This window comes from Callospermophilus lateralis, chromosome 16 (genome assembly GCF_048772815.1).
Source record: "Callospermophilus lateralis isolate mCalLat2 chromosome 16, mCalLat2.hap1, whole genome shotgun sequence".
Classification (NCBI taxonomy): domain Eukaryota; kingdom Metazoa; phylum Chordata; class Mammalia; order Rodentia; family Sciuridae; genus Callospermophilus; species Callospermophilus lateralis.
Window position 1 is genome coordinate 72,035,085 of NC_135320.1, and position 27,781 is coordinate 72,062,865.

A 27,781-nucleotide genomic window follows, 5' to 3' on the forward strand; every position below is an offset into this window, starting at 1 on the left:
GAAGAGGGTAGACAGATGGAGAAAACAGGTGGAAACTATAAAGAGGGTAGCAGGCAAAATAAAGAGCAGGACAGGGCTGTAGAGCCCGCCCTGGAGAGGCTGCTGGGAGCACTGGGCGCTGGCCCGAGAGGGAGGGGACAAGAGTAACTGGGCAGGGAGGCGCGCCAGGCAGCGGCCGCACCTGCGCACGTGACCCGAGTGGGCACCGGGGCTGGGGTGCGCGCACCTGAGCCCACGTGACGGGGCGGGGTCTCGCCGGGCCGGAGGGCCACGCAGCCACGCCCCTCCCGCGCGGCACGCCCGGACCCCGCCGACCTGAGCTGCGGCGGCGGCGGCGGCGCCGGGATCCCGGGAGGCGGAGGAGGGAGGCGGCGGCGGCGGCGGCGCGCGGAGACGTAGCAGCGGCAGCGGCAGCATGTCGGCCGGCGGAGCGCCAGTCCCGCCGCCCCCGAATCCTGCCGTGTCTTTCCCAGCGCCCCGGGTCACCCTGCCCGCCGGCCCCGACATCCTGCGGACCTACTCGGGCGCCTTCGTCTGCCTGGAGATTGTAAGTGGGGCAGCCTCGGCAAGGGTGGCTCCCGGGGAGCGAGGACCGAGAGCGGCATCCTTGTCGCCCACCCACGCTGTCTCCCTCTGCCTCCGCCCTCGGCCTCCTTCCCTTCGATGTGGCTTTTCTTGCGCCCCTCTTGGGGGACCTCTGCATGCTAGGCGCAGCCGCCTGAGCCCTCCTGCCCGGCACCTGTTACTCTGGCACCTGCTCGCCCGCTGGCGACGGAAATGGCCTTGGAGAGCGAGCAGGCAGCCCGGTGGGGCAGAGGATTCAGGACTTTGGGAAAGAGAGAGGTGTTTGGGCTTGGAGGCGCCTTCTGAGATTCAGGGTTTGTCCAGGGGCCGCGCATTTGGCCTCGCCTGTTGCTAACCTGCCATTTTGTGAGGTGGTGCAAAGGTGTACCGAATACTGGGTGACCCAGAGGCTGCCAGGATGTGGAAAGCGGGGGCGGGAGGCACCAGGAAGAGGAGGAGGGAGGCTTTAGAGCCGGGCATGTTTTTGCCGCACTCACCCTTGCCATTATTAGTGCCCTTTGGATTGGGGAAAGGAACAGGGCGCAGGAGGTAGGGCAGGGAGAAAGGTGAGGTATGTACGATGCAGTTGGCAGTTTCTAATCAAGTGGGCGTGAGAATGGGAAAGGAGTGGTGGAAGCGTGGCTGGCAAGTACTTCTCTGCCTGCCCCTGCACCTTCTCCCTTCCTAGGGTACCTACGGAATTCCAAACCTTGTCAACACACTTCGTTGGGCCTAAGTAAAGGTGGGGTCACCTAGCCTGGTGCCGTCAACCTTCTTGGGTCCCTCGCTTGAACTTATTAAAAGGAATTTTATGGAGTTGGAAGGTTTTGAAGCTCGTTGTGGACAAGAGGGTAATGTGCAAATATGAATTGGGCAACCGAGGTTACATCATGCCCTGAGAATGGCAAATAAATAGTGAAATGTTCGCAGTGCCTTTCCTGAATGCTGGTTTTGTTTGCTCAGTTTGGGGTTTTCATATCTTCCCCCATCCTCTTTTGAGTTTGCATAACCAGGATTTGGGACACTTCGGTTTCACTTTTGTACCTGGGGGGCTGGAACACCTTGTAAGCATTGGTTTTCTGCCTTATTATGCTAAGCCACTCTAAGTTAAATTTAGCTCAGATTTTAATCTGAAGGAACTGGACACTAGTAAAGTTACAGGCAATGCCATCAATAATCATGTAGTGACTGGAAGAGGCTAGTGTGAGTTTGAATTTGTAGGGAGTTCAGAAGCATCCAAATGCTCGGGATGAGGCACAGGCATCCATGTGAGAAGAACAGGAAGAGTTTGGCATTGGATCAGCTGCACAGCTGTGAGAGGGAGACACTTTAGAACAGCAAGATCTGGGAAGAAAGATTTCATAGACTCTGGGCTCCTTAAGTTCCAGGTTCTTCAAACCCCAGGTGTTTGCCTAACTCTTTTAGAAGTTTCCGCCATATCCACATTCTACCCATACTGGAATTTACAGAATGTTCATGTAAATATACTCTTTCTAAAATTCAATTAGAAGTTAACCTTATCCTAAGCAATAATATGAATGGAACCTCAAATTTGATATTCTGGTTATTTGTTTCTGATATTTATCTAATAGCTTTATACAGTTGCATATGTACATAGAGAGATACGTATATATGTATATGTAAATATATGTATATAGGGGAAAAACAGCTTATCCATGTGCTACCAAGGCAAATATCACCTCAAAAACAATCTTCGGTCATGTGACACTGTCAGAAACACTGTCTAATTGTGGGAAGAGGGTGTGGAAGGTGACTTATTCAATTTCCCTTCCTCTATCCCATATCTTTCTTTTTATCTAGCCCAGTGGTTAGTTCTCAGTTCTTGCTGTACTTAATAACTTGGTGGCTTTTAAGGTTGCCATCCCAGACTAATTAAATCAGAATCTCTGGAGGAGCACCCAGGATCAGCTATTTTTTTTTTTTTTAAGTTTTCCTGGAGATTCTAACTGGGAACTGGGAACCACTGATAGAGGCTTCCTCTAGGCTTTATAAAGAAAAAAGTTGTAGGGTTGGACTGTAGCTCAGTTATAGAGCGCTGCCTAGCATGTGTGAGGTCCTGGGTTCAATCCTCAGCATCACATTAAAAAAAAAATAGAATAAAGGTATTATGAAAAAAATTTTAAGAAGAAGACAACTCTTCTTGAAAATGCAGATTCTTCACTTGCTTGAATTTCCATTGCTCCCCATCCTAAGAAGGATCCCAGACTCACAGAAGTATCTGGTCCATTGCTCTTATTCATTTCCTCTGGCTTCTTACTTTTGAAACATATTTTGGACTCTTACTTAGATAGAACAGCATCACTTCCAAAAGCCATTTTAATGTGCTTTTCACATTTCATGGTCAAACATCTTTATAAATTTAAATCTTAAGTCTTTAGTACCTGTTTTACTTGCATTTTGCTTCCCTCCACCCTCCTCCAATAAAAAAGGATCAAAATGTTCCAATGAAACTAGTGACCTTAGAGAAACAAGAGACCACATTGGAGCCAAACTTGTTGCTCCTTCTTGGCTCTCATCCTTCTGGAGTGCTTAAGTTGTTGGATTATGTATCTCAAGGACACAGAGATCAAGGCTGCATTATACCCCTCTTTGTAGAATGCTTGCCTTCAGGGATGTACAGATGGGAACTAAGTAACCAATTTTGAAGCACCTTTGTTCCCAACTTTCTCCATACTTTCTACTTTCCTGATTGCTTTCTGACTAGGGAGTCAGTCTCCCATGGCTCCTCTTTAAACATTCCTCTCATTGGAAATTAAATATGCGAATTCCTCTGATACTCTACTAATAGTACGTGATCTCCATTGAGGGACCAATTATTTTAGTATCCTCCAGTGTTTCTGGGTATCTCCAAATTCCTTATTAATTTTGACCTCCCATTCAGGTCCATTTTTCCCCACGGTTTCTTCATTTATGTCTGGTTGCCCTCTGAATCTTAACATGTGAAAACTCTATCCTGTGAAGATGGACTAGACGGTCAATAGGGTTCTAAGCTAATGATACCATGATATTGCAGTTCCATTATCAAATTCACCAGTTAACTTTGCTCAACGTATTCAATCCCAATCCCCTTTATTATATTTCATTCACATCTTTCAGGTATAAGCCATTTGTTGGAAAGATAATACAAAAGATAAATAGTGCCAGCCTGCCAGAACCAGCTAAAGCAATTTATAATGCTGGTTTCAACAGTGAAGAATATTTCACCCTCATATGCATAGTGTGGTTTTTTGAAACAGGTATCTTCCACTTCTGGATAACTAAATCACCAGCCATTTGATTTTTGGCTTCAGCTGTACTTAACCAATGCATGCTTGCCATGGAGTTTAATACTAAGTTAATATTGCAAAGCCAAGCCTTTTAATTTAGGATAGAAAACATCACCTTTAAAAGTTATCATTTTCAAAATTTCTCAGTGTTTCTTCAAGGAATGATCTCTAAATCATTCATCAGGTGTTTGCTGAGTACCTAATGTATGCAAGACATTCTTATGGGAATAAAAATGTTAGGACCTTCAAGCCCTGGTAAGCTAGTTGAAAGGATATTCAGGAAAATAGCTTCCACCTGGGGAAGAAAGAGATCCATGTTGGATGTGGACTATCCTAAAATATTTCCAGACAGTCCTGTAAGAAAAGTACATTGGAGGAGCTTTACTATTGAACTGAAGAAAATATTTAGAGTTCCTGTTCTCAATGAGACTGTCTTGCAAAATGCGCTAGAAAGATTGAACATAAGAGTATTAATCGTGGAAAAGAATAGAAGTCACTATTCAGTTTATTTTGTAGTTTCATTGTTCAGGAAACTGTCTACATTCCCCAAGTTATTCATTCACATCTCTCTTGATGAGAGATACTGTAGGACTGTTTTTCACATGCTTAACAGCAGTGTTTGATGCCAGTGATTTTTACTTATTTAACATAATAGCATAATTAAGAACAGACCTTCAGGCCTTCCTTTATACCCTGGAGATAGAATACATAATATAATTCTTGCCCTTAAAAAAATTGTTGTCAGTCTGGCTTGGTGCCTCATGCCTATAATCCCAGTGGCTCAGGAGGCTGAGGCAGAAGGATTGCAAGTTCAAAGCCAGCCTCAGCAACTTTAGTGAGGCCCTAAGCAATGTAGCCAAACCCTGTTTCAAAATTTTAAAAAAAGAAAAAAAAAGGGCGGGGTTAGGGATATGTCTCAGTGGTTAAGCATCCCTGGGTTCAATTGCTGATACAAAAAAAGAAAGAGAGAGAGAGAGAGAGAGAAAGAATGAATATTGTTTGGTGGATTATAAAGACAAGAAAGAATTACATTGGTATATATGAAGTGTTAAATAGGTTTATGAAACTGGGTGTGGTTGTATATACCAGTAATCCCAGCAGCTCAGGAGGCTGAGGCAGGAAAATCACAAGTACAAAGCCAGCCTCAGCAATTTAACAAGACCCTGAGCAACTCAGTGAGACCCTGTCTCTAAATAAAATGTAAAATTAAAAAAAAAAAAAAAAAAAGAGCTGGGGATGTGTTTCGGTGGTTAAGCACTCCCAGGTTCAATCCCCAATACCAAAAAATAAATTAAAAATAGGCTTTTGAAAATATTGCAGAGGAGCAGGGTAGACAATGTGGCTACTGAAGAGGCTGGGATAGCCAACTTTAATGGTGAATTTGAGTTTAGTCTTAAATGATGATCAGCACTTCAATAGACAGAAAAAGTGGGGAAGAGAACTCTAGGTGGAAAGAAGGGCATATATGAAAACCTGAGACACAGAAAGACAATGCATGGAGCTCTAGCAATTGTTAGGTTAACATGGCTGTTTTGAAGGTGGCAGAAACAAAAGGAAAAACTGCAAGCAGGGTTCAGGTTGAATTTTGCTGGGGAGTAGGAGGCCAAGGCATTGAACTTATTCTGTGATGGGGAGCTACTGAAGGACAGGGATGAACTTAGTCAGACTTGTGTCTTAGTCATTTTTAGTGAAGTTTGATTGTAAAACACAGAGATTGAAGGCAGGAAGATCAATGAGGGGGCCTATTATTATACCTTGGATAGATGGTGCTGAGAACCTGGAAAAGGTCCAACGAAAGAATGCTGGAGAAGAGAGAGATCTGAGGTTTAGGGGGCCAACCATGTATGTAATGATTGACATGTTCTCAAATGATACTAAATCAAATTATAAGATGTAACTGAGAGGAATAATGCCAGAAAACAAGTGAATCTTAAAGGATGATGGTGAAGGGGAGGAACTATCTAAGAGGCAGGTACCATCATGCAGATAAATCTATACAAGGGATCTCAGGTTATTTTCTACCAAAATCTTTAACTATAACTTAATACATAAATATCTTGATGTGTAGAGTTTTCTTTTCTTGACCAGATAATAAATTTTAATTGGAAAGGGATGTTGCGCGTTTACTGTGGTTAAGAGGGACTGTCTGTGTTCATGTCTGCCTTTCTAAACGGGTTTTACTCCTATAAGTAAAATTCTTCCTTTGCTTGCATGTTAAAATATCTCCATCTGTGTGATTAGAGCCTTTACATTTCATAAGAGAAAATAAGCAAATGACTTTTCCACAGGTTATCATCAGCAATTGTTTGCCCTGACCCATAGCCCTATGAAAATATGAAGAGTTGAAATTTGGAAAACTTTAAACCAAGTTGCTGAAATGATTGACCTTGAGCTACATAGGATAAGGTCAGGGAAAGGAGATTTGTTTTGTATAGCCCAGTTGAAAGGTACCTGATATAAGAGCTGTGGACTTGGCATTGATACAGCTGAATACAAAGGACCATATAATGACAAAGGACAGGAACAGGTTGATGTGCACAGTATCATGAATGTGCTGTAAAAAAAAATATTATGCAGTTGTTCTGTGGTACACACTGAATAGTATATGAGGGTATTATGGAAGAAGGCTAGAGTGGAGAAATACAGCTGTGGCCTGATTAGGCTCTTTAAGTCTTGCCCAACTCAAAATGCAGTAGTTCTCCTCAGCTAGCTACAGTTTGACCTGAATTTCTTACATGATCTATTGTATATAAGAGGGACAAGTCTTTTCATAGTCATCCTATATGACACTCATAACTTTGGTATAATAGCATTCAGCAGGAAGAAGGTAAAAAGAAAAGGGGCAGTGATTTGTCCATTCTTGCCGACATCAGGGCGGTGGCATGCAGGAACACTACATGATAACTAGTTATGAACATGAAAAGAGGATTTTTGAAAATCAAAGGAAATTACGAAAAGAATATATAGGAGGCAGAACATATTTCTCCTCTGTAATATGGGTTAATTTAAGGTTAGCACCTATTTAAGTAGCTGGAGTAGAAGTTTGGGTCAAATGGGGAAGAAGAAGGTAAAACACGTAATAGGTGTCTCAAATGTATTTCTAATGTAAACCTAAAAAGCAAAAGTTATTTTTCAATTAGTCTATTTTGTTCATAGGCCTGTTCTCTATATGTCTTTTTGTTGTTGTTGCTTCCTGGAATTCATCTTTACTTTTCTTAATTAAAACAAAACAAAACAAACCTTTCTGACTACTACCTCTAATTTGGACTGGTCCCCATCCCAGACCAGTCTGGATGGAGTCACATGGTTACAGGAGGGCAGGTGACAGAACTTCAGACTATCTGCATCAAAAGTTCCTACTATTACATCATGGCAATTGCAATAACAGTGGGTTAACTGGGAAAATTTGGGGCCCAAGGAAGATTGAAAATGAGTATCATAGAGTAGACTTGCAAGAGATTCTGCATTTCCAGAACTTTTCACCCCAGTTGCCTAAGATCTGTGGCAGGTGGTGCTGGTTGCCAATAACCACTTGAAAATTGAGAAGTGCATGTTCCTGCTTTACTATTCTTCTTGTCTGTTTTTAAACACTTATATTATACCCAGCTAGCTACAGTTTGACCTGAATTTCTCACATGATATATTGTATATAAGAGGGTCAAGTCCTTTCATAGTCATCCTATATGACACTCATAACTTTGGTATAAAGTGGGCTGGGCTCTGGACAGCTGTGTGTTCCCAGTATCCCAGGCTTCACTTCTGGAGAATTTTCTTGTGGAACCATTTCTTACACACACTGAGTGGTTTCCATTCATTTCAAGGAGGATGTAACTGAATGCCATATGTAGAAAGCACTGTCCTGGGTTCCGAGCTTTCAGAGCTGTTTAAGGCAATGTCACCAAACCTGATCTCACAACCCAGTGGGCAAAAGACATGTGGGGCCATGATTTCAGTCTAGTTGTTGCGGGTGCTAAGGAGGATACATGCATCAGTAGCCACCGAAGCACCAAAGGATGGCATCCAGCAAGGAAGTCTTTCTGGAGTACTTGGTGATGCAGTTTAGTTATACAGAAAAACTCTTGGTGGGTACATGCTAGACAGAAGCTTGGCCAAATAAGACCAGTTCTGTGTACAGAGAATGGGATGAGGGGCAGAGGCTAGAGTACCAAGCAAAGGTGGTAGAAAATGGAGCACTGCTGGAGAGAAGGTAGGCTTGGGGAGGGAGGATAATTATTCTCCAGTGTTGTTACCCCTGGGCTGCAGCTACATTGTGAGTGACTTTACGCTTTTGTAGCCTGCCTTGTGAAGTTTCTACCAGTTATTATTTTGTATCTGTTGACTGAAATGTGTTTCCAGCTTAAAAAAAAAAAAACCCTTTCACAATACAAATAGTAAAATGGAGCTAATTGTAGACAATCTTTTTTCTAGATGATAAGTTTCGGACTATATTAAAAGCTTCTATAACCATGTTTCAAGAGTGAGTACCCAGTAAGCAAGCATCCACTAAAACAGGAGGGTTTAATAAGTAGGTAAGGTATTCTGAGTTTTTTAGGGGGCCACAAACCCCTTTGTGATTCTGATGGAAGTTGTAGACTGTGTCATCAGAATAAAATGCCAGTGCACTTCTCTACCTAGTTTTTTGTGGTCATGGAATCACTGGGAGAATGAATAGAAACCCTTCTTTAAAATGAACACTAAACCATGGGAGAGGCCAAGGGAATAATGTCAAAAGCTTAAGCTCTGGAAACCAGTTACTGGGTTCAAATCTCAGATCTGACATTATGAATTGTATAATTTAGAGGAAGTTATTAATAGCTATGTACCTCAGTTACCTTATCTGTAAAGTGGGAATAATAATATTATGTTTCAGGGTTTTGAGAATTAAGTTGATAGAAATAAAACCCTGGGAATGGAGAGCTTAGTAAATGTTAGCTAATATTTGTGTTATCATCGTTAGCTTCTCCCTCCTGTGCAAACTCCACAAACAGTCTGTGGTTTCTTTTTCTTTTCTTCCTCTAAGCTTGCTGACAGTTCATTCTCCCTACAATGGAACGATAAAATGTCTAGTGTGTAGATAATAAGAGAATTAGAGGAGCTTATGTTCTCTACAGAAAATTCTAAACAATGAAGTATTTTTCTTTAGAGGTGTTCTTACTAGTCTCTTATACCTTCAGATTCACTTACCTTTGTCTATCATCATTCCAAACATTAGCTGAAAATAGGTCAGAGTAGAAATTAGCCTGTTTATTTAGTATAATAATAAAGGGTATATGAAGAGATACTAAATTAGTTTGAAAATTATTAGCTAAGATGTCAATGTTTGTGTATAAAAGCAGATTATTCGGAAATTAGTGGCATTGGAAAAGAAAAAGGGTTTTTGCAAAAGGAATCCTTTGGGAGCCTAGGCAGGTCTTCCAAGTAGGAGACGAGTTGAGAAGTCAGTAATTCAGGCATCCAGTATGGTAAAGAGTTGCTTCCTGCCCAGTACCATGTGTTCCTGGGGGCTGGGCATTTTTAACAGTTCACAGTTTCTGGTTCCAACTCAGAGGGTTCAGCTTAGTGTGTCAGTGGATGAAGGTTTCACTGGTTTTCTTATGGGAGGGATTAAGCTAAGTCATACCCTTCTGGTTTGCCAAGGCCCAATAAAGTGACAAATATATATTAAACCACAAAGAAGATCAGTTGCTTTAGGAGCAGGCAGCAGTGTAATGATTGCAACTCAGAATGTATCTGAGTACTTGTGTGTACCAGGTGCACCAAAAGTGGAGCTAAGAAAATAAGGGGTAACCAGGTACAGAGGAAGACCGATACCTACTGCTAGGAGGGTTTTACCTTTGCATCACCTGAAAGTAGAGTACCTGCCTTATCAGAGCTACTCTACTTGAGGTCCAGAGTCCTGAGGCTGATTCAGTTCCTTAAAGCATTTGGCAGCTTTGTGCATGACTGTCTCACTTTTTAGGACACTAGAGAGCAATAGAAGGCACTGTAGGCTAAAGGTGAGAATGTGGAGTTGGATCCAAGATGAGAACAACGTGGGTGAATCATGGCATTCCAAATACCTTTCTTCATGCTGTGCATACTCTGCAGTTGCTATGATACTTTATCAACTCTTCTCCCTCAGATTTTAATCATTTGGTGCTCTACTTTTTGCCTTTAGAAACAAGGCTTCTCCGTTCAGAATCATCTCTCCTAAATGGAGACACTGATGAGTGCACTCTATGTGATGAATACTCTGAGCTTACTGAAGCCCAGAATTCAGAAAAGCAGCAGTATTCATGAAAGCTCACTTTGCAATGTTGGGGCCAGATTGGGAAGCTTGGGAGGAAAGTTCACTTTTGTCAAAAGGAAATTATGAAATAGGGAAGAAATAATTGTGTCAAAGCCATAGTGACCCATCCAAGCTTCTTGAGGCTCCTGAAAGGAAGAAGGCTCTCCATGGTGCACTTAGCTACATTCTCTGCCTGTCCTCTGTTGTTTAATGCTAGCCTATGAGCAGGACTTGCACCTGGACTTTGTAGACTCTCTGACTTAGAGGTGGTGCATGTGATTACATGAAAGAAAGGGAGGGATGTTGACGCGCTCCTTCTCTCTCCTCTTTCCCGCATGCAGCACACACACCACAGATGAGCAGCAAATTGGGTCACTTTCCATGTAAGCACTGTTTCCTTTCCAAGCCTTTGAGTTGTGGGAAGAGCTGTGATTTTTTAGGACAATTGGACAATTAATCCAGACTGTTGTACATCAAGGCCTCCCTGTCCAAGCCCAGGTCTGTCTTGAGGGCTGACTCCTGCTATCCTGCCTCCCTTTCCTGAGTCTTCCTGTTGCATTTCCTCCCAGCCTCCTCCTGTTTTGCAGAGCTCACTGTGCTGAGCTCTTTTTATAGCACTCACCACAATCTGCTCCTACATCAGATTAAATGGTGTCTATTTCTCCCTTATTTAGGACTTCTTGAGCAAGAACCTTGCCTTTTTTTCCCCCTTGAATGTTGTTCTCCAGTGCCTATCAGTAGGTTTGGGGCTACCTTTGGGGGGTGTAGTCCACATTTATTAAGTGTTGTGTTGATTACAAAGGATTACTTATAAATGTGAATTTATCACAATCCCTAAATTATAAGATTGTGCTTATGTAGTTAGTCTGCAGTAGCCAGTTGTTCTTTATCATCTGTTAGACTGCCACACAGGTTCTTAGTAAATGATTCTTGAACTAATAGATATTTAGTATTATATACATTTCTCAAATCATATTTAAAATAATGTAGATTATTTGTAGTAGAGAGTATAAGAAAAGGCTACCAGAAAAGAAAATCTAGGAGAAAAAGAAAGATTGACCCATTAAAGACATTCTTGTTGCCTTTAAACATGTATTAAATTGCATAAAAGTGTCGAAAATTTTTTTTACCAGGAACAAGTTTATTCCTTTCATAATCTATGAGAAAAGGATAGCTAAAATTTTAATATGTAGTAATGTCATCTTATTTAGATTTATTTTACAAAATATTCTGGATTGATTGTTGATTTTTCAATTGAAAGTAGGACTTGAGGTATACTATTACTAAAAGTACAAATTTATTAAACTGGTGCTTTAATTATAATTTATTATTAGTAATTTCCAAAAATGTTTCCTCAAGCAATAACAAATTGCTGAATGGGACTCTTTTAAAACTTAAATCAAAATTTATTTTTTTAAATTTCAATTCTTGTGCAGTTTGGATGTTATCTACATACTTAAGATAAAGATGGTTATTATTTTTTAATATTTGGAGCCCAAACTGTTCTCATATAGACACTAGTGTGTTTGTTCACTAAGTAAATATTTGAGAGCATTCTGTATGGAAAAGGAAAGAGAGAGTCCCACCTGCCTGAGGCAACCTCAGGTCAGTTGTATGGCTTAAGTTTTTGTGTTAAGTGTAGCGTGGTACCTGACTAATGGTTAGGAAAGGCCTAACATGTAAAGCAGCATAAGCTACCCATAAGCTCTGTCAGTGCAGGTGGAGTGCAAGCCAGGGGGACTAAGTACAGCATCTCAATGGTGTGACAATCCCCCCAAGGGGAGGGAGGAGCAACCTAGCAAGAGCTGGAACTCAGGAAAGACTTCAGATGATGGGCTCAAGGTCAACTATGAGAGGCAGTTTCTCAGCTATGTGCTGGAGGGAGTGGCATTCTGGTCTAGCAAGTGGCAGGCTACTTAGATGTGCAAAAACCTTGTCTTTGAGCTGTGGACTTTTTTCTTTTTCCTATAATACAAAATGTGAAGGGTTTTGTGGCATTAGACAAGGATGAAAAAGGTCACCAAAGCCTGGGATGCTGTGCACAGGACAGGACGTGCCCTTTCTTATTTTAGTGCTGGAGTGGAGCCCTGTGGTCTTGGAGTTCATCATTCATCGCCTTCACTCCCACTGTTTGCCCTCCTGTATTCTCTCACTCAGTCCTACTTGGACAAGCGAGAAATCTAGGTATTTTCCTTATCTGTTTTTTCTTGCCATGTCCCATATTTGACCCATCACTATCATCATGCTACTTCTACATCTCTCTCTAATCCCTGCACATCTCTTGGTCATCAGTGCCCTGGTTCTGGTTTGCACACTGTTGTTATCACAGTCTCCTGTGTGGTCCTCCAGCCCTGCATCCTTTCCTCTCCAGCCTGTTCTCATGCTCCAGCCAGGGAAAATTCTAGATGCAAATCTCAAACATACTGTTTCCTGCTTGATTGTGACCTGCCTTTGAGTGAGCTAGGTCCTTGGCCTGACTTTCAGGCCCCTTCTGCTAAGTCTTCAGCTAGGGTTCTCACGTGGTGTGGTAGAGGGTGCTCCTGCCACACTGAGCTCTGTTCTTCACCTGCGCCCCACTCTGGCAGCTCTCACCCCATCATCTCAAGACCTGCTAGAATACCATACCTTCCCTCTGCTTCACCCTCAGCCCTGTTCTTGGGATTAGTGCTTCTAGAAAGTGTTTCCTGGTTTCCAAATCTAAATCTAGAGCCCTTGTTATGTGGACCTATCCTACCCAGTATTTACCCAGTTGTGACATTTACTAAATAGCATTTTAATCACTTGCTCAGTTATCCCTTTCCTATAGTAGGCTGAGAGTTCTGTGATGACAGAAACCAAATGTAGCTTCTCTGCCGTTTTATTCCTGGCCTCTAGCATAGTGCCTGACATGCCACAGGTCTTTATTGACGATTTGATCAATGTAAAGTACTTATTCCAATGTCCAGCACATTGTAGATAATAAATAATGGTAGTTTTATTGCTTATTATCATGTACAACAGCTGCAACTATTATTCTCTATGTAGGCAATAATATCAAATATACAAATAGGTCATGAGAAAGACCTGGATGTGACAATGGATGTGAAAAATTAGAAAGTTATAGTTCTTTATTCGTAAACTCTCTAAGAATTGGTGAGAGCAGAAGGCAGTTTATCATGATTTGAAGAGTAGCTACAAGGAGAAGAAGTGGAGACCAAGCAATTTGTAAAATGTTTTCTGGACATCAGAGTCTATCCACGGGGTAGTAGTTAGAGAGGCAGTGGGATCAGAGAAATACGTTTTTAGATGAAGAGAAAATGCTGTGCATGTTCCTGGGCGAAGGAGAAAGCCCAACAGAGAAACAGGTGTGGAGTTGGATCTGACCTCCAGGTAGAAGGACTAGTTTCACCCCAGGCACCTTTCATGATAGAGAAATGATGAGCAGAGAGGTAGGAAAGTGTGCATGGTTCTGGAGAAAGGAGAAAAGTGACATTGATAAAAAGCAGATTGAATTTTGTGGTTTAAAAGGTATTTTTTTTTTAAGCAAATCCATTACATTCTTTCATCTTTTTTTTCTTTCAGCTGCTCGGGGGTCTCGTCTGGATTTTGGTGGCCTCCTCCAATGTTCCTCTACCTCTGCTACAAGGATGGGTCATGTTTGTGTCCGTGACAGCTTTTTTCTTTTCTCTTCTCTTCCTGGGTGTGTTCCTCTCTGGCATGGTCACTCAAATTGATGCCAACTGGAACTTCCTGGTAAGGAGTTTCTATTTTAAATCTATTGCAAGAAAATGTAAGAGACTGATCAATATCTCATTCTGTTTGGAAATGCCTGAGTCTATCTTCTGTTTGTTACCATCTTTAGGAGAGAATGGGTTCAGGCCATGGGTGCTGCTAAGGTGCCTGATGCTTGCCTTAATGGACAGCAGAGTCCCAGTTTGTGAAATTCCCATTTAGTGGGGCTGAGAAATCATTCTATTTCTCCTTTATGGCTCATAAATGAAACAGGGTTTCATTTCATGCAACAAATGAGTTTCATTATAATTATTGAACAATTGAACAGATGCATTTGAGAACCAAACAGTTTCACGTTTCTTGAAATTTTCCATTGATTTCTGTTTCATATATATTTCAATATATACAGTGGTCCCTCAGTATTCTAGGGGGATTGGTTGCAGGCCCACCATCAGGATACTAAAATCTATGGATGTTCAAGTTCTTTATATAAAATGGCACAATATTTGCATATAGCCTATGCAAATTTTCCTGGATATTTTGCCATCTGTAGATGACTTATAGTACAAGAATTAGTAAGGTATTAAAAAAAGTTTACAATCACAGTTTTTAAAATCATGACACCATTAAGTTGCACCAAATTACTTCTCCTGTGTCAGAGATGTTTTCATGATTGTGTCACTGATTCTCTGGGACTTATTTTAGGAAGACCCAGTGCAGCCTGATTTCAATCCATGGTGCCAGAGCTATCGTGAAATTCATGTAGAGCCCCAGGAAATTTCGATCACGCTTTTTTAAGTTTTAAAACTTACAATCAGACCTTCAATCAGGCTTTATATATGTTCCTTCCAAGTATAATAATGTTTTGCCCAGCAGCTCTAGGACAGATGTTATAGGAAAATATCCCCTGTTTAATTTATAGAGCATGAGGAGAGCTGTATGTACTCTGCTTGTTTCAGCAGCTCCTTTATGACTCATAAATGAAACAGGGTTTCATTTCATGCAACAAATGAATTTTATTACAATTATTGAACAATTGAACAGATACATTTGAGAACCAAATGTTTTCACATGCATTTTTCACATGCATTCACATGGTGAATGTGACTGCCTGTTCATCCCAGGGGCAAGAAGGGCAAGTGGCCCAGCTTAGTGGGTGCAAGGATTACAGTTCTTCACAGCCTTTGAGCTTGGGTCTGGTTTGCTTAATAGCTATGTAACCATGGGCAAAATAGTTAACATCTCTACATTTTAATTTCTTTTTCTAAAGTGTTCATAATAATACCTGTCTGACCAGAGGCTATTAAAGAATAGTAATGAATTACATAGTGTTTCCTTCTGTCTGGGTTACAGCAAGCAGTCAATAATTCTAATCCCTTAAACACACTGAGGCTTACAGTTTGGAATTTTGAAAGTCCTTCCATTTCCATAAATTGCTAATGTAATCTATTTCTACATTTTTGCCCTAATTTCTCATTATTAATGAGAAAATATTTCTATTGGTCATGAGATAAAGATCTAAAGTCCCAATCAGATCACAGATAGAAGCTTATTCTTCTCTTTGTAAACATCTGGTTTTTCCATAATAAGTATAAGAATGAATCAATCTCCAATTTTGGTAAGGGCCACCGGGTTCTTTAAGTATCACACTCATAGATATTAGGCCAGTTTCTTCTTCTGTAGTGCTATTGGTACTATTAATAGTCACTGTCCCAACCCATTTGCCTCTTCCCAAATGCTCCACCCACCACTCTGACACTTCCTGAACCTTTCTGGATTCCCTAATTGCCCAGTGTCTATAGGAACCTCCAGTGGCCAGCATTCTGTCTAATTGTCTTTCTAATTGGTTGATGAACATAACTTAATAATGGTTAAATATCTTGAAAGTATCATTCCTGGCCTTATTAGATATATATCTCTATAGTCTTATTTTCCTTTTGCTCATATGAAGTCTTATCTTTGGCAATGAGTACAATCATGCATTTGTTAACTTTTTATTTTTCCTAAACTTGTGTTTTCTGCCCATTTGTATGTAGCATTATATCTGATGTTCAGAAAATAAGATGTAAGAGTTTTTGTTATATTAAATAAACCACTATATGAAAGTGACAATTAAAATTGGAAAGATCTATCACTTTTGCCATAGGACGCCTGCCAAGTTTATCCTGTTTTTTTGTTTTTTTGTGTTTTTTTCTTTGTGTGTGTGTGTTTTTTAAGTTGGAATAGTCCACTCTTACTGAAGCAGAAAATTGAACAGGTTGAGGATCTTTTATCCAAAAGGCTTGGGACCAAAAATATTTCAGATTTTGGGGCCCTTTGAATTTTGGAGTATTTGTATATTAAAATGTTTACTGCTCAAAATGTTTCAGATTTTGGAGTATTTCAGATGTCAGATTTTCAAGTTAGGGATGTTCGGCTTACAATAGCAACACACACCACATAGTACAGTAGATGTCGTGGTTTAGGGCTTGTCACATGGTAGACATGCTTTTCAAGGAGCTAACTCCTGCCCCCTGAGAGTTTATTAAATGCTTTCATTTTTGGAAACAGGGTTCCTTTTGATAGGTGTGGTGGACCATATCTATAATCTTAGATACCCAGGAGACTGAGGAGGATGGCAGTTTTCAGGCCAGCCTCAGCAACTTAGTGAGACCCTGACACAAAATAAAATTAAAAAGGGATGTAGATGTGGCTCCATACAGAGCAGTTGCCTCACAAGTTGAGGTCACTCCTTGTTTGTTTTCCTCTTAGGCATTTTTCTTCTTTCTCATTCATTTTTTATCACATTGCTGGCTTTTGGAAGGTTTCTTATTACATCTTGTACACACTCAGCCAGGAAAATTTTTGAGCCATACTTATCATGCAGTCAGCACCAGATGGTAACAATTTTTAATTGCTACATTCTGGAAATGTTAAAGATTAATTGCTCAAAAAATAATTATTTTCTCTTGTGATAATATTTTAATTCTAACTGTATAACTTACATTTTAATAAATAATTTACTTCCTATCAGTGTTTGTTATATGACACTGTCTACCATATTCCTTCTTATTGATCATACAATTAAATTCCTATTCATAGTACTAGATATGTTCAGTATTTTTCTCAAGCTTTCTAACCTTAGCATAATTGTTGACATGAAAGTACAATATGTAATAACATATATTAAAGTCTAAAAACTTGCCCTATTCTAATCCAGGGAAAAGAAGATTTTTGTTTTGAAATAGTTTGTTGGGTTCTTGTTTTTATTTTTGTTTGGTGGGGAGGTGTTAATACCATTATTAGCCTTACTTTAAAGAAGAAACTCCATATTTATATCCCCCTTTTCTTAGGGAGGTGATGTTCTTATTTTAGAAAATTTAAAGGAATTATTTAAAAATCCTGTATAGTTAAACATGCTTCCCAATATTCCTTCTAAGTATAACTGGCACACATTTGATCAATTTCCAATATATTATAAACATTGTCATTTAACAACTTAAATGTCCTGAGCCAGTTTTCTGCCCCACATCCATTTACTTATTTGACTTTTAGGATAGCTCTTTATAGATAGCAAGTATCACTGTCTTCATTTGTGCAGGTGAGAAACTTAAGTTCACAGTGACTGCTGTTCCTTTTCATGCTGCTCTTCTGTAACCAGGATTCCCCAATATATGATGCTGCTGTTTTTATTTTATCAACTAGTTAGTGAAGGTTTGACCCTGGACAGAAGTACCTAGCATGGGCTGAAGATAGGAATGTTGGAGAGAGCCACTTGTTGCTGAAAAGATCCAAGCTGTGTTGAAAGCTCAGGTTGTCTAAGACAAACGTGATGATAAGAGGGCTGTGTTTAGGGTGTGTGAGCACTGAGAAGATTGGCAGAGAGGAGGCCATGTGAAGGAAACTCAGAGAGGGACTAGGGTCATCTACTAATGAGGGCACACAAACAGTAGGCCCTGACCAGAGCATCAGCAGCAGCTGGAAACTTGCCTGAAATCACATCCTCAGGTTCTACCCAGACGTGCCAAGTCAGAAACTCTGGGGGTAGAGCCCACTCAGTTGTGTTTCAACAAGCTCTACAGATGATTCTGATGCTTGCTGATATTTGAGAACCTCAAGCTTACCATCCATGACCTGGGTGGTCCAAAACAATGCAGAAGACCTTCTTGCACATGTCCCACACATGAAAGGGATTGGAATAAGATGACCCAGGATGGCCAGTGATCAATGTACGTGTAGCTCTCCAAGGCTGGTCTGGAGTATTTTCTGATACCCCGCCTAGAAATACGGTGGTGTAGCAGGCCTGTGGGTGGTTCTCGAAAAGTTTGCTGTATCAGACAATGGCAGTAAAGGAATGACTTACATAATTCATACATTAGTTAAAATTATGTAAGGGCCAAGAAGGAAAAGCATATGTGTCATCTCAGGCCCACTGGAGAGCAGACTCAGATGGATTTAGAAGTGCATGAGAAACTTTTTGTTCCTTTGTGCATTTTTGTTTTTGAGGGGGAAAGGAAGAGAGGAAGGAAGACAGGGAAGGAGGAAGGGAAAGGGAGAAGGGGAAGAGGAGGAAAGGAAAGAAGGAAGGAGAGGAAGTAAGGGAGGGCAGAGTTTCAGTTTATGATATTGTCTTGGCCAAATAAGGGAGAAGCTGCAGAGCACAGCCCATCCTCTAAGATCTTGTGCTGGGCACCAGTGACCAGGCACCAGTGTCCCCCCTGTGCTGTGATTAGTTGGGAGCTGCCCAGGAAGAATGTGGCCTTGGCTCAAGCACCCTGGCACATCTCAGGTCCACTGAAGCTCAAGGTGTGGAGTGTTTCCTAGGAGCCAAATCAGGCCAAGGTGGCCAATGTTCAAAGAGGTAGGAGGTAGTGAAACAGGCACAGATTAGATCACACGAAGTTGCCAGCTGCGTCACCGCATTTTATCTTTCCCTTTTAAGATAAAAGAGACCATTTCTAAGGATCCAGAAATGAGGATCCTTACCCTGTTAAGTAAACGCCTACTGATCTCAAACATACTTTCTCAGTTTTTATTACTAATGAATATCTAGCTCACTTACATTGAACCCTAAAAGTAGTAACATTGAAATTTGAATTTTGACCTTTATCAATGAACATTTGTTTAATAACCACACAAATTTGAACCTCTCTCCTTTGCAGTTGATGTGTGGCCAGTATATAACATTTTCCTTGTATCTTTCGAAGGTATTAGTGAGTCAGTTAAGTGGGAGTTGTTTAATAGAAAATAGCTTTAACATTGTGTCTTTGTAATTCTCACCCCTGATTAGTTTGTCCAAGCCGATTCTTCTCAGTGTAGAAGAACAATTCCAGTGAACAGTGTTATTTGCTTCATGGACATGTTTTAAAGAACCAGGGCAATAATCCATTTTGTGAGACTGCTTTATCACTAATAGGAACAGTTTGATAGAAAACAAAATAAACTTTGAACCCTCATAATGTGGTTGGTGGAAATGTAGATTAGTACAGTATTAATAGAAAACAGTAAACGGGTTTCTGAAAGACTTAAAAATAGATCTCCCATATGATCCAGTGTTCCCACTACTAGGTGTATATTCAAAGGAAGTGAAATCAGTTCCTTAAAGAGATATTTTCACTCCCACGTTCATTGCAGCATTATGTACAAAGGCCAAGAAATGGTAAAGAAAATATGGTGTACATACTCAGTGGAATACTATTCAGCTTTTAAAAAGAAGGAAGGAAATCCTGTAATTTGCAACAACATGGCTTAACATGGAGAACATGTTCGGTGAAAGAAGCCAGACACCAAAAGACAGATACCACACCATCTCACTAATATGTTGGATCTAAAAATGTTGAATTATTAGAGGAAGAAAGTAAAATTGTGGGTAATCAGTGGCAGTAGGGGAGGAGAGGTTGGGAGATGTTGGCCATAGAATACAAAATTTTAATGAGGAGGGATAAGTTTAAGAGATCTATTGTAGAACATGGTGACTGTGGTTAATGACAATGTTTTCTTGAAAATTGCTGAATCAATTTTAAATGTTTTCACTAAAAAAAAAAGAGGATGGTATGTATGTGAGGTAATGCATATGTTAAGTAGCTATTCCACACAATGTATGCATGTTTTAAAACATGTTGCACAGAATAAACAATTTCAATTTTTCAACTAAATTACTATTTTAAAAAAGAAAAGAAAAAAAATAACCTTTGTGGGATTGAACTGTACCCTCCAAAAGTTTTGTATGGTTTTGAGATAGTCATTTGGGGTGAAAAAAGAAAAAAGAAATTCTTTTGTAAAATGTATATAATAAATACTATTTAAAAGGACTAATAATGCATATGAAATATGTTGTATATGAGTACTATTAAAAGTAAAGAGCAGTTATTGGTGGTATATTAATTCGGGTAAGACAATGTAAATTTTAAGAGTTATACTACACATTAATTCTAGCAACAAAATGACCTAATATTTCTCTACTTTTTGTAGAGTATGAGATATATAGTTTTGAATGGAATATATTAATATATATCATATATTATATGAATTCTTTGAATTCAATGATTTAATAAGTCTGCTGTACCTTTCAGTACATGGGATAATGACCTAATGATAAAAATAATTGCTCAAAAATAAAGTAATTATGAAAATATAGAGCTATAATAAGAATAATGTAATTTACTGCTATTTTACTTGAACTTAAAGATAGCATGTTATTTCTTTTATGGTAATTAATATTAATCCTTATATATCTTAATCCAAATTAAAACAATATATTTTATTTTAAAATTTCATATATCAGAAGATTTGCCACTATATCAAATAAAATGGGTCCATCAATTTTCATTTGGAGTCTTAATAGCCTGACATTGCTAAAAGCATCCAAAACAAACAGTAAACATAGTTAAGATTAGTTGATTAGGTATTCTGATCTTTCTGAACTTAAACTTCATCACTTGAAATAAGGAATAGAAAAAGTTCTTCTTTTAATTGTAGATGTCTTTCCCCTCCTCTTTCAGGATTTTGCCTACCACTTTACAGTGTTCGTCTTCTACTTTGGAGCCTTCTTGCTGGAGGCAGCAGCCACCTCCCTGCATGATCTGCACTGCAACTCAACCATAACCTATGGCGTGCAGCCGCTCCTGAATGATAACCAGTATAACATCAACGTAGCGGCCACAGTAAGTGTTCCATGAGTACAGTCTACTGGCACCAGCCTCCACTCTCCAGGTCTCCAAGAAACTCCTCAGACAACAAAAGCCTCTTTAATAATAGCCTATAATATTAAACATTAAACCTATAATAGTTAACATTAAACCTTAAACCTATAATAGCTGCTTAGCTGAACAAGGACCCTACAAACAATATACTGCTATCCCCCCAGTGACCTAGATGATTAAACTGAAGCTCACCGAGCCTGACGTTCATGTAGAAGGACAGTGAGTCGGTACTGCTGGGCCTTGCACAGCACAGTCTGCTTTGTAAGAAGAATCAATTGTGTTGTTCACTTGTTTTAATTTTCAGACATGATAAGGGAGATTTGTTCCTGACTTTGCTCTTTAGTATTCTGTAATGTTTTTAATTGAAAATAACTTGCCGTGGACCTGTCATGTAGCAGGTAATTTGCTAGGGTTGGGGTCAGGAAGAACAGGTCGCAATTCCTGCCATTGAGGAGAGTGCAGGTGAGCAGGGAAGGCAAGGAAGCCATTATAGTGGATGATGGCCAAGGGAAATGTGTTCTGTAGGGAACTCTTTAAAATTTTTATCCTCTTTAATTCCTAGAATGAGTTTGTCATTTTGTGTTCATATAGGGAATTTGAAGAAATGATATGTTTTTGTTTCTATAGATAATATTTTGAGAATGTCACAAGTGGAAATTATTTCCTGAAATGCCTTGATATTGAACAGATTATATAGCAAATTTAATGACCCTAGTATTTTACTGTTTCACCCAGGAAGCCTGTAAACAACCCCATACACACCATGTAGTCATTGAAATCTGCTTGGAATAGCACTTTATAATAGAACTTTCTGGAGTAATAGTAGCTTTTTATATATGTGCTATCCAATATGGTGTCCACTAGCCACATGTGGTTATAGAGCAATTAAATTAGCTAGAAGGACTAACTGAATTTTTAATGTGACTTAATTTTAGTAAATTCAAATTTAAATAGCCACCCATGGCCAGTGGCTGTCCAGGTTGAACAGCACAGATCTAAAGTCTGAGTTTTGAGGGGTAGAGGACAGATGATTTCAAAAACTGTGATAATTTTCAAATCTGTTAGGATTTTCAAAAATTCGTTAAGTGCCTACAATGAATTACACTAAAAGTGGGATTACAACAGGAAAAGTCATGGTTCTAGATTTGAAAGGGAGACAATTTGGGTGGATGATTTTAATATTTTCTTTTTTAAAAAATAAAAACATTTTACTTAATGAAGTCTTAAAACTTTGAAGGTGGGGGAAGTGGACCTTGAATGTAACCCCTGCTCTGTTTCCATAAAGTCACCTCTACCCACTTCATCATCCCTGAGGGCAGAATAAAATCTTTGGAGTCCCTGTAATCCAAAGCTCGTGGTTGGAAAAACATCAATTTTTAACAATTTCACAAAGCGAAGTTCAGGGACCAGGAGTTGACATTTTTCCTTTCTGCTAGTCCTCAGCCCCACTGGATTTTCCTTACGTGTTTCTTATGTCCAGTCCCTCCCTTTCCATGGTGTCAGCTGGACCTCACTACCTTCTCTGGGATCATTGAGGTAGCCCCATTTTTGGTCTGTCGATAGTAGCCCTAAGCTCTGACTTTGACATGAATAGTAGGATCTCAAATAAGTGAAGAGGAGCTAATGTCACTAGGACATACCCTTGCCCTATGGGTGGGCCGTGTTTTCAGAGCTCTCCGAAGTGTAATTCTGCTCTGGCTGGGCCTTTTCTGTTACTTTGCCAGCTTTCCTTCACTTTTCTCTCTGCCTAAGAGAAGCTGCCTTAGTAAACCCAACGCATGCTTCAAGTTCTACCCAAGTCCCATTTCATCCTCACACTCCTAAGTAAATCTCTAGTTCTGGAGTGTGTATAGCACTGGCATGTATCAGTCGTTCACTGTGGCATTTTATTGCATGCTTTTCTTTTTCTTTCAGTATATGTACCTAATGATTCTTTTTCATTAGTAATAGATATTGAAATCAATTGTTCTCATTCAGAGGATTATGTGGAGATTAGAAATTTATGAGAAAAATAACAGGAGGAGGGTGGGAGAATAGTGGAATGGTAGTTGAATTGTGAAAATGTTCTATAGGTGAATCTGCTGTTCCTTCCCAGAGCTGTAGTTTCCTGGCTAAGAATCCCAGCACAAAATCATAGTATATTATCATACTGAACTGCTTTGTCCTGCAGTTTTCTAGAGATCATAAGCCCCAAAGCTGAAGACAAGATCCACTGTGTGTCTATGTGCCCTGAATGCAGGGAGGTATACGTGGTTGGTGCTGACGAAGTCCTCACTGACCCCTAAGGATTCAGAGGAGGTAATCTGGTGCCTGAGGACTATTTCCCACATAAGATAGCCAGCCCAGTGATCCTGGGTTCTCTTCATTGAGTTGTAAATAGAAAGCATTCGATGTATCCCCAGGTTTTGATACTTAGTGTCTTTGTTGGCTATGAATCACTATATGAATAGATAACTCATATTGAATTTTTTAATACAATGCCTGGGGTTTTATAAATACTTAAGAAGTAACCCCCCAAAATATAAGTGAACCCAGTAGTGAGCAAATGTCCAACATAAGGCTGTCTACTCATGAGAAAAGTACTAGGGGCTAGAATGTTTAAAAAGAAAGGGTAAGGGTGTTAAGGTTAAAACAATGGCAAGTCACCAAAAAGATTATTATAAACTATTTCATAAATGCTGAAGTATATTCAGGTAAGTCAGTCTTCAACTCATTGCCCCTTAGGAATGCATGTTCTTAAAGTCAGTTATGAACCTGATATTAGTTTTCATTTCTTTCTCTTTAGGTTTTTGCCTTTATGACAACAGCATGTTATGGTTGCAGTTTGTGTCTGGCTTTACGAAGATGGCGACCGTAACACTCCTTGGAAACTAATAGTCGTGTGTTAGTTTCATTTGTCTATTTTGTAATATGTCTGATCAATTTGTATGCTGTGTTGTCCAGATATAACAACATTCCAAATATAATCTGTTTAGTAAATAGAGAAAGTCTTAAGTGCAAGTTTTGGTTTATTTCCTGGGTGGAATTTTAATTTTATTATGATATTAAGTGGAGAAATAGCCTTTCATTTTATACCTCTTTACAATTAAAAAAAATTCCATAATGTTCCTAAAATACACAGATATCATTCATGAAAAAGTAGCATCCCTTTTGTTTGCTCAGTCACCTGAACCTTAATATTAATAGATTTATAGAACTCCCTAAAACTTACACATTTCAAACAGGCTTCCCAACTGAATTCCATCTTTTAATGTAAAAGAGGAATTGGACATTTTTTCTACAAAGAACTAGATGGTCCATATTTAGGCTTCATGCATCATACATTCTGTCTTCATCAAGACTATTTAGTTCTGCCTTTGCAGCATGATAGCAGCTATCGTCAGCATGTCAGTGAATGAATGTGGCTGTGTCCCAATAAAGCTTTGTTGACAAAAACAGGGGATAGGCTACATTTGGCCCACAGGCTATGGTTTGTCAACCTCTGGTGAAAAACCTTAGTTATGTGTTCTGTATTTTACTGAATTGATCATGAAGGTTTATAAACCTAGTTAGACAAGCCACATAACATTTAGTCTCATTATGCAATAATCACACTGCCTTTTGTTAATGGTCAAATACTTACCCTTGGAAGGACATGTAGCTTCTCAAGCTAATTCTAACAGAGTCTTGGGTATAGGGAAAAGTAATTTGTGAAGTGAACCTTACTTGCTTAATCTAACTAATGATCTCACAGCTGAGCAAGACTCTCTCCCAAGTGTTCTTCAAACAGGATCCCCAGAGACCATTAGTGACAGCTGGAACTGGTATTCACCTACTTATGTCTTACTTTGGTTTATTTATGCTTCAGATCACAGTTGTTTGCCAGGTGCATGAATATAAAAATATTTATATATGTGAAGCTTTTTCAAATAGAGCTTTCTGAAGACTTAACTTTTTACTTCTAATTATTTTGCATTACTTTTTGAATAGAATATTAAATATAGCATAAAGTTGTAGATTTCGTGTTTTGCTAAGAGCCCAGATATTTGTGTTGTTTCTGCATTGGTGACAGACAAAATCAGTTGAAAACAATAGCACAAAAAATGAAAAAAAATTGATATAAAAAAATTAATTTTTTAGAGACACTGGTCATGGAAACATACCAAAATGGCTTGAATGGGACTTGGGGTTAGACCATGCTCCCACCATGCTCTCCATGCAAAGTATGTCTGTTGCCCTAAGAAGGTCACCTTTGAGAACAGAGGGCTTTGGGATTGCTTTATTGTTTTAGCCCTCTGTATTCTGGCTGAATTGCCCACTGGGAGTGTCATGTACACATTGGGCAATTGGATTTCATGGAACATGGAGCAACCATGAATGAGTAGATGATCAATGCCCAGTGATCAAACACTATTTATCTGATACTCCCATAGTAAAAAGAGCCTTGTTAGAGCTTGGTTTGTGATAAAATCATAAAGATAAAAGAGATGTTTCAATATATAGCTTGAGAAAAATCAGTCTTATGACTTTATGCTCATATCATTTCTGTAATATCTAACTTCCTTGATTTTTCTAGGTCCATACCACACACCTAAACCTGTATTATGAATTATATATTACAAAGTCATAAACGTGCCATAAAGATATATTGTATATTCTACTTGGAATCATTTGAAGGTAGTCTGCTAGAATTTAGTGGTGAGATTTTATTTTTTTTCCCCTAAGGTATAACAGGCTATGCTTGGTGGCATTAAATTAAATGATTTCATTAAAATGTGTTGGTGGCACTTTTGTAAATGGACTGCTTCTAGATCTTTAAGAACCAAATCTAAAACGCCTAACTGTGAATACTTAGATTTGTAGATTAATCGCATTCTGGATTTGTGAGTTGAGTGATAAAGCACTTGAACAAAAATTATGGCATTTAAGAATTTCTTTACATAGCTGTAAAAATGAGAAAGTGTTGGTTGGTCTTAAAATCTGGTAACTCCACTATGAAAAGAAATTTATTTTATAAGTGTTATGACTCTAATAAAGTATTCATTTGATAATCTCTTTGGTCATATATTTATACTACTTATACTATTGAATACTTATACTATTCACTTTGAAATTCAGTTAAAGGTTTGATATAAACTTGATAGAACTTCTAGACTCATAACTCTCATAAGAGCTCTGTTTTAAACATTGTATGTAAAAGAATCTTTAAAAAAGTGAGTAAGTCTTTTTTCCTTGATGAGGCAAGTCTTTGGAAGTAATAGTGAAAAGGAAATTCAAATGAAAATTCTACTCCATTTTATTCAAAGAACATTTATACAGTGCACTATATATACCATGAAGTTGCTAAGCGATTTTTTTTTAATATTAGCTTTAATCCTCATCATAACCTGAAGGGGTGGATACTATTATCTTGTTTAAAAGATTAGGGTACTAAAACACACTGTAAGAAAGATTAAGGATCACATACCTACCAAGTGAGAAAATGAGATTTAAACCCCAGCAGTCTGGCTTCAAAGTCGAATCTCTTAATTTCTATTTGTACCTCAGTTCTCCCAGAGTTTACATTCAAACATGACCCTCTTTTTCCCAAAAGAAATTTTTAGCAGAATATTTAACATAATTGTTTGTAGTGGATGTCATCTTTTGGAACATCATTGTCATGATCAAAGCTCATGATTTCAGTTATAGGAACTTGGGCCAGACCTGCACCTTGAGAAAAATGTTAGATACCTCTATTCTGCAAAGGCTCCTGAGTGCATGGCTGCCTGTTCCTGTTGTCTTAACACCAGCTTGGACCATGGGTTTCAGTAGCTTCATTACCCTAGCTTTCTAATCATTCCTGGAACTAATTTCAGAAGGAATCTCTCTAGTCAGGTACACATGGACTTTATACATGGACAGTGAATTTTCATCTCTACACAGTCTAGAATATGGAATTCTAGTCATTATCATGAAAATTTTATCTTCAAAATGCCATGCTTCTAGTTTGTTTCTCAGTGAACCAATGTTTTGGGTGACAACATAATGTGTTTGTGGAGGAAGAGATCATCTTGGGGAGGAGATCATCTTAAGTATATATGTATTTTTTTTAATGTTTTGAGAATTCAGCTTTGCAAAAGCAGCATGTTGCTTAGACTTTTATTAGGTTGTGCCCTAGCAAAATGTCAACACTAGTTCATGTGTCTGGATGACAATTCTGGAATACTGGCTTCCTCCCTCTCCCCAGGTCACTGTTCATTATCACTGCAGTGAGACCTACCTTGCATCTCACACCAGCACCTCCTGTTCTCCTTTTCTTCATTTTCCTCCAAAGTGCTTATGACATGATAGCATTTTTTTTAAATATTAGCTTTAATCCTCATAAATGTAGATAGGTGTAGCATAATTTATAGTTTAGATTCTACCCTTCTCCACCAGATTGTAAGGCTTGTGGAGAGGAATCATCTGCTCCATTGATGGCTATATCCCCTGGGCCTGGAATAGAACAGAGAAAATAGCATGCTCTCAGAAAATACATATTAAATTAGCAAATGAATGAATGCTAACCACCACACCTCACTTTTGAGTTTCAGCCAATATATTCTGTAAAAATTGATCTTGTTAGCACTTGAAAATGTGTAGTACATAATGGCTAGGCATTTGTAGCCTAGGTCATGATATATTTAGGCTGAATTCTTCCAGGGTCTTTGATAATTAAATATATGAGTTATAAATATGCCATATAATCAGTTCTCTGTATCAGAGGACTTGTGTATATAAAACTTTAACATCCTATCTAAACTTATTAGATA

The 27,781-nt window shown here is 39.0% G+C and overlaps 1 protein-coding gene across 1 annotated transcript; it reads left to right on the forward strand.

Annotated features, from left to right (window-relative positions):
* Positions 1-282: 282 nt before the first annotated feature.
* Mal2 (mal, T cell differentiation protein 2) lies at positions 283-26,041 on the forward strand. The gene is made up of 4 exons (XM_076835719.2): positions 283-547; positions 13,681-13,851; positions 20,811-20,972; positions 23,797-26,041. The coding sequence occupies exons 1-4, from the start codon at positions 416-418 to the stop codon at positions 23,866-23,868; spliced, it is 537 nt and encodes a 178-aa protein (XP_076691834.2). The 5' UTR covers positions 283-415; the 3' UTR covers positions 23,869-26,041.
* The last annotated feature ends 1,740 nt before the right edge of the window (positions 26,042-27,781 follow it).